This window comes from Acanthochromis polyacanthus, chromosome 17 (genome assembly GCF_021347895.1).
Source record: "Acanthochromis polyacanthus isolate Apoly-LR-REF ecotype Palm Island chromosome 17, KAUST_Apoly_ChrSc, whole genome shotgun sequence".
Classification (NCBI taxonomy): Eukaryota; Metazoa; Chordata; class Actinopteri; family Pomacentridae; genus Acanthochromis; species Acanthochromis polyacanthus.
Genome location: NC_067129.1, coordinates 26,308,210 through 26,315,792, shown reverse-complemented (window position 1 = coordinate 26,315,792; position 7,583 = coordinate 26,308,210). Strand labels below are relative to the sequence as shown.

At 42.3% G+C, this 7,583-nt stretch overlaps 1 protein-coding gene across 1 annotated transcript; it reads right to left on the bottom strand.

Annotated features, from left to right (window-relative positions):
• Positions 1-1,930: 1,930 nt before the first annotated feature.
• Positions 1,931-7,149, bottom strand: hspb1 (heat shock protein, alpha-crystallin-related, 1). The gene is made up of 3 exons (XM_022205999.2): positions 6,656-7,149; positions 3,224-3,287; positions 1,931-2,695 (listed from the first exon to the last, which is right to left on the bottom strand). Exons 1-3 carry the CDS (start codon positions 7,044-7,046, stop codon positions 2,542-2,544), a joined length of 609 nt encoding a protein of 202 aa, XP_022061691.1. The 5' UTR covers positions 7,047-7,149; the 3' UTR covers positions 1,931-2,541.
• Positions 7,150-7,583: the final 434 nt, after the last annotated feature.

The following is a 7,583-nucleotide window of genomic DNA, read 5'->3' as shown; positions in this document are numbered from 1 at the left end:
TTTAAATCACACATGTCAACCTCATTAGGGTACTGCATGAGAAATCAGCAGTTTCCTAAAGTCAGAGAAATCCTCCTGGAAAGTGGCATAGCAATCCATTCAATCAGCTAACACTAATAATTAGTTGTACCTCTAGTATTGAACAAACAAGCATCTTTCCACTCCAGCAGACACTGTCATAATTTCAGTCTCTCAGTAGCATGCCTGGTGCAATTGTTTTAAATGACCTTGTTGAGTCAGGAGTAGAAAGCAAATTTCCATCAATTATGCATCTATCTGGTCACAAATAATTCATTAGAGACATTCTGTATGATGGAATTATGTAATTTGAAAGTTATGACACATTTCAGTGCAGATGCACAGTAGAAAAGGCAGCTCTCTTTCTCTGTACATATGATATTTGTCTCATATCAATTGTCAAATGAGTTTTTCCATCCACATAATGAAGTGTGGACCCATCCCAGCAGTCTACATGGAATCAGTCCTGTCTGCTCAAGACTGATTGAACGGGATTCATTCATAAAAACTTAATACTCGTTATGGATATTATGATCTTAGCTCCTTCTTAGTATAAGTTTAATACTCACTAAGTTGTAAGTAAAGGAAACAACGCATACGTACCTTTTGCTATAATTTTAATTAAAGCTGCTGTCCGGAGTTTCCGTTTGTTTTCAATTTATGTATCATTTTTTAACAAAGCTTAAATGTGATAGTCTAGTTCGATACTATAATATAAAGTTAGTATAACGTGATATGAAAATTTATTCCTGAGCTCCGCCTTCCTCTCATAGACCCCCATGTTATTCCAAAAAGCGCCGGTTGCTGCCGACCAATCAAGTTCGAGCTTCAGCTTTGTCATGCTGTCAATCAACGGTTACGCGCACAGCAAGCACGCCCATGCAGAGGTGGGCGAGCTACGCACTACGCAACCGCGCGCACATTTGTTTTGCTTGTGGAGGAGAGAGCATCAGGGATCAGCAACTTCCAGAAAAGTTACCAATCCCACGGCTTGTCAGGCCAAGAGACTGCAGGACGTTTTTTGGCTCGGGGTGCTCGCGTCGCTCCCCGACCACGGCCTCCATAGCCCGGCTGACGGCTTCGTTTAGATGCCCGACCTCTGGAGGAAGATGTTGGGGCGTCTGGGACATACTCTTCGTCAGAGGAGTCATGCAATTCTGAACTCTAGATAGAAATAAATAAACAATGTAACACATATACACGCATAAATGCACTAAGTTTGATAAACAACGTCATCGAGAGGGATACACGAGTGTAATCACATATTGAAACTTTACTCGTTCGTCCTAGCAGATTCATGTTATTTTGGTATTAGGACAAGTTAGACTCAATACAGCATTCTAACGTAATTCCTTTATTATTTACTAAATGTACTAAATGTAGAAGAGGGGAAAACAGCAAAACAGGCAAGATGCTGCAGCACTCCGGGCACTTCTCTCATGTACTGCGCGCGTGCACAAATAAAGGGGCGAAATCAGAGGGACGGAGGGTGGGACCACCAGTGTTTTGGGAGACGCTGCGAATCAAACTCCGGACAGCAGCTTTAAACCTTGGCCACTGTGGCACTACAGAGGGCTCACACGACCTGATGGAGGCGCTCTTATGAAATGTCAGAATGTTAAAAGTCACCAGTGAAGAAGCATCTTGTTGAGCATGAGCTGCCTGCCTACGTCATGGGGACTAACATGTTTCACTTGCTCTCTTTTGCATGGGTGACCATCAGATGAATTATTTAGCATAAGATACCACAACATTAAGCAGCTTAGCTTTTCCATTTAATTATTTTCCTGATTCCAGAGTTAAAATATACAGGTCACAGTGACTGCTAAAAAATGCCACTTCCATGTGGACACAGACTTGCACCATCATACAAACAAATAGCAGAATTTTCAACAGAAAAAAGGAGACTCAGTTTGTTTTGTGTTCTTTATTCTCTGCTTGCATGGCTGAACAGACAAGTCTCCAAAGGCACCAGAAAACACTTGTTTACCAGCCCAGAGAGGCCACAGTGTGATCGCTAACAGGCATTGTTCACTACTTAGAGTGGTGGTGTGCATGCTGTCTTGGGATATTGATTCCTTAATTTTCGAGATCTCTGCTAATTACAGTCTGCTTTGCTGTTGAGCATATGTGAGGAGGCAGTATGAAGCGGATTTACTCAGTACAAACCAGAAAGGTGTAACTGTGTGTTAAGTGAAGGAAAGAAGGCTAAAACAATCTTTAAACAGGGCTAAGCTGAAATTTCCCTTATTCAGATGAAGAGTGTAATTACAGCACAAAGAGCTGGCATATGGCACTGGTGCAGATGTGTTTACACAGTGCACTCAGCTGGGGTTGGCTCATTACCAAAGACAGAGGGGAGAGAGAAGAGCAAGGGCAATCCCTCTCTCTCTCGGGGCATGACAGCAAGCCTGGTTTAGTGAGAGCAGTAAGCTGCTTCTTCACCTTTCTAAAAGCAGAAACAAAATGCTTTATTGAATGTGTGAGTGTGTGTATGTGTGACACGCTGCGCTGCTTTTCGTCCTACTTCTTAACCACACCACCTTTGTCCACGTTGACAGGTATCGTGGTCTCTGCGGACTCGATTGCAGGCCTGATCAAAGGAGCCTCCACGGTCAGAAGCCCCTCAGGAGACAGGGAGGAGGTCACCTTCTCAATGTCCGCCGACGGGGGGAGGCTAGAGGGGAAGAATACAACACAGTTAGGTTCTAAATCTGACCAAGAGCTGCTGCCATTATTCAAACAAAGAGTGACTGGCATATTGAACTATACTTGAGGTAAAAAGAGATGCAAAAGCAGCTCAGGTTGTCCTCTCGCTGCGACCCCTGGATGGCAGCAGAGTCCTATGAAGCAGACAACTCTGCTGCTGCTGCTTCTCAGAGCATAAAATTCAGCTATCAGCAGCAGTCAGCCCTCTACAGGCCACACCAAGTCAAAACTAGAGACTAAAGGCAACAGCGCCATGGTAAAAGAAGCAGAGGAATCTGAACCCAGCCTGAGAAATGCATTTTCTCTATGAAAATTTAGTGCAAATCCTCCACCACAAAAAATCATTTTGAGTTACAAATTTGGAAAGTTTTAAAGTGATTTGTTGACACATGACCAGTATCATAAACTGTTGTATTTACTGGTGATCAAGAAACATAAGTTTGGCACAACACTTAATGCTACACCTATAATCTTTGATAATGAATTTATTACTTACGTGTATTTTCTGGTGAAGCATCTGGATACAAAGCCATGCTCGTCCTTCCTCTCCTCATGTTTGCCTGTGGACATATGTAATGTACTTTTAGTTAAATATATCCCTACTTTTAAATATTCCTCCACCTACGGTATAACTAAAGTATTATTGTGCACCAATTCAGAACATATCTTGTCAGTATGTTGAGTTTGTTGCCCCTAATTGTATACCACTTATCCCTTTTAAATTGTACCCATAATGTTGTCTAGAGCCTCTTAGCACCTGCACACATTTGTACAACTACACTGAAACTACTGCAGGTGTGTGAACCTCTGCACCTTAAAACTATCATTATAATTAACAACTAACTTAAAATAAAGGTAGACTGCAATTTTTAATGATTAAGCGAAAATGGATTGTTGGCAATGAAATGTTTATTAGAACTTTTTCATTTGTCTTGTCAAGCCTAAAAAGCACCGGTGTATAATTACAGTTTAGTTCAATTATTATATTGAAAAACTCATTTTATTGAATGGATTGACAGTGGCAGGAAAAGCACAGGTGTCATTCATAACATTAACAACAGCTGCATCCCCTTTAGCTGAGCTGGAGATGGTGCCATGTTGGCTCGCTGTCATGACTCATTGAGATACCCGATGGAACAGAGCCGTCACTGACTGAATTAGTTTCACCTGTGTTTTTCCTGCTCAAAATGTCCGCCTGTAGCCAGAACATTGGTATGAAATAGACCTAAATGCAACTATGAATAATTCAACCAAATGTAGATACTTATAGGAATACTATGCAATTTTACATTTAGTGGTAGATAAGAAGATTTCAATGGTGGAAAGTAAGTACATGTACTCTCTTACTGTACTTCATTACAGTTTTGAAGTACTTCCTCTACTTCCACTACACTGCATTTCAGAACAAACATTTTGCCCTTTCTACTCTGCTACATTCCACCACCTTTTTTACAGATGTGCTTTGAAAAATAATATTTCAGTTTAACACTCTTTCAAAATACGTTGTACAGTAAACATTGATTTTTCGATATTCTTTCACTATTATTCGTTAAATTATTTCATATATAATAACATATCAGTCAGAAGTACAAAACCAGTACTTTCACTGTAACACTTTAACTACATTTTGCTGCTGATACTTGCATACTTTTTCTTATGTAGGATTTTTAATGCAGTGCTTTTATTTGTACACAAAATAAACAATACAGCTGCACTGGTACTTTTACTTACAGGATCCAAATACTGCAAGACTGATACCACTCATGACTGTATGCTTGTACCGCTAACTTAGCTTTGCAAAAAGACTACAGATTGCAAGAATATAAGTTAGCCAGCCCCTCTGAGACTTTCTTGTTTCACTTGCGGGTGGTTGTTTGTTTTGGGCAAAGGTAAGTGTTTAGCAGTGTTTCCAGTCCGTATGCTGGAAACATTGGGAACCAGCTCCTGGCTCTTGCTTCTTGTAAGTTACTGTTGAACTTACAGTGTAGCATTCTCATGCCTGAATACTAAATATAAAGCAATAGAGCTAACAAATGGTTAGCTTAGCTTGGAATGATTTTGTAACTAGGTGTTGTGATGTTCTTTCAGATTTTTGTACTAGTTAATAGAGGTCTGGGATGTTATATAGGGAGCTTTAGAGTTGCTAAATGCATATTGTTAGTGGTTAACTTTGCATAAAATAATTTTGTGGCAAGGTACAGTGACTTCCTGGAGGCTTGCCATAACTGTGAGGATGCCTGACATCTTTGTACTGAAAAATGATATGATACACAGTTTCCTCATTAACTGTTAAAATAATAATCATGACGTTAGTGCCAGAAGCGGGTTTAGCTTAGCATGAAGACTGAAAACATTGTGAAACAGCCAGCCTGGCATTGTACAAAGCTGTACAAGATAAATATGGCCATGCTATGCAGATTGGTTACCTAAACTAGCTTAATATTTTACATACATTAAACCTCTTTTACATTTTTATTTTATTTTTTTTACCATAAAAGCAAAGCCCCAAAGTTTGCTATCCTGTTCTGTCAACCCTTTCAAGGCAGATAGCTGCCATCCCTGAGCCTGGTTCACGAGCGCTAAATCAAACAGAATCATTTATCGGGTTCCTCTTTATATTTTTGTACGATTTTCAACTTACTGTGTGAAGTGTGTTTAGATGTCAGAAGCTGTGAATCAGTGCTATGTAAATATAACTGAGCTGAATTTTGAATCGGAGTTTTATTTTTATCTTGTACAGCTGCTACCCCTGTGGCCACACAGCCACTGAAGACCATCTCTGGACCAAATCAGTCGGCTTCGCCACGTCCCTCAGATGCCAGGCTATGAGGCTGAAACACTGCCCCTCATCCTGGCTCCAAATGCAGTAGTATGTTTGTTGTGACAACAGGCTGATAAAGGCTGCTGTCCTCAGGGAGTCATCCTCTTTTCAACAGGACCAAACTGCCAATGTGAGTGTGTCTGGCTAGGCCAAGCAGACACTTTTTTATCCACCACAGGAAGCACCATTACTTTTGTACAAGCTTGAATATGACTGAGGAGAGACTGCACGTATATTATTACAAAATTCTTCATTAAGCCTGTGATATCAACTTCATACTCATCGTTCTAATTTACTAGTGGCATACGAGAAACATGAGGTGGCAAATTCCACTTGGACTGAATACTATGCTTTGTTTATCTCTCTGTTCCTGACAAGGTCCAGTCTCTCAGCAGAGATAGCCAGGCCCTGGAGCTGGACACAATCCAGCAGTCCTTTTAAAGCAGCAACTGGGTGAGTTGTGGCTAAATCCCCTGCACTAAGAGTACGATTCTTTGTGAAATGGCAGACACAGAAGAAGACTCAGAGAAAAAGAGGCTTCAGAGAGCTAAGCTATTATATGATCCATTCTACACTTTCCTCGGTTTTGCTGTGATCCTTCATGTGTTCATCTGTGGCCTTGCTGTAAAAGTCGACTCCCACATGTCGAATTGTGTATTGTTTTGCACCTCGTGAATCACAGCCTAAGCCGCCGCCCTCCTGTGTCCTGGAACTCAGTTTATTGTGTCAAGATGTTATGTAACTCCGCAGCAATACATCTGCTTTGTACTTGACCTAGCAAAAAGGTTTCCTGGCTTACTTCTTGTGTCTATTGTTCAGTCCTGTTGCGGTTTGTGTTTTACATTAGACAGAGATGCACTTATAGTAAGTACAACAAATGTCTCTCTTGTTGTACTTCATGTGAGTAACAAACCCTGCCAGTACACCTGTCCTGTATGCAGCCACATTTGTAGGTGTAATTACTGTTAAATGGAACAGGCCTACCAAACAGTGGCCTCTGACTGAAGACTGACACTTCATGGTTTTATTCTAAAAACGCTGACCTTTAAATCAGCATGCAGTAGGTAAGTGCAGTACAAACAGTGTGAAGGAGGATTGAGAACTCACCAGAGATTTCCACCACACCATCCTTAGTCTTCACCACCAACTCCTCAGGTGAGAAGTGGTTGACATCCAGACACATTTTCCAGGTGTCTTGGGTCTGCTTGATCTCTGACATACCGCTGCTCATCTGGCGGGACAGGACCCGAGCCTGCTGGGCCATCATGGGGTTGGCGTACATCATGGGTGTGTGGGGCATCATGGCTCCAATTTCCGGGGCCAGGAAGGAGGGCCTCAGGTACCCCGGCCAGTGGGTGCTGGGGAATGTGGCAAAGTCCTCGGGCAGAGCCGGCATACCGAAGGACTGGTCAAAGATGCGGCTGCTTTGGTGCCAGTCACGGAATGGGTCCCAGCTAGGGGTGCGGTGCAGGGTGAAAGGAATATGTCTCTCAGTCATGATGGTTGTGTTCAGGCGGCAGAGGAGTGCTGCTCTGTGCAAATGAAGCGCTCTTTGGCCTCTCTGAAAATGTTGACCCAGTGTGCTGTCAGCCTCTCAGCTGGGAGTTTATATACACACTGAACCCACCCCTGTCAACAGAGCCCTCCCCTCTGACTCAAGCCCCCAGCTCACACCCCCGAAATGTTTCAGGAAAGTACGAGAATATCTATTTGTGGCAGGCGTAGCACTCGAATGGAATCCAACAGGAAGGCCCTCCCTAGTAGCAGCTGCCCGGTGCACTGTTAAGCCCTCCTCCTCCATGCTATGTGTGATCCTCCTTCTACCCTGTCTGGGTGTCCGAAAAAGCCAGAAGAATCTGGGAGGCTGCTGTCAGCCAGACCTGCTGAGCACAACTCAGACTAACATGCTATTTCTAACATGGACCTGTATAGACTATGATGTCATACACTTTGCAGCACAAGCATACACAGTGAAATGTCACTTTGTGGTCTGAATGTAAATGAACATTGTTTTCAAAATATTTAAATTAAAATG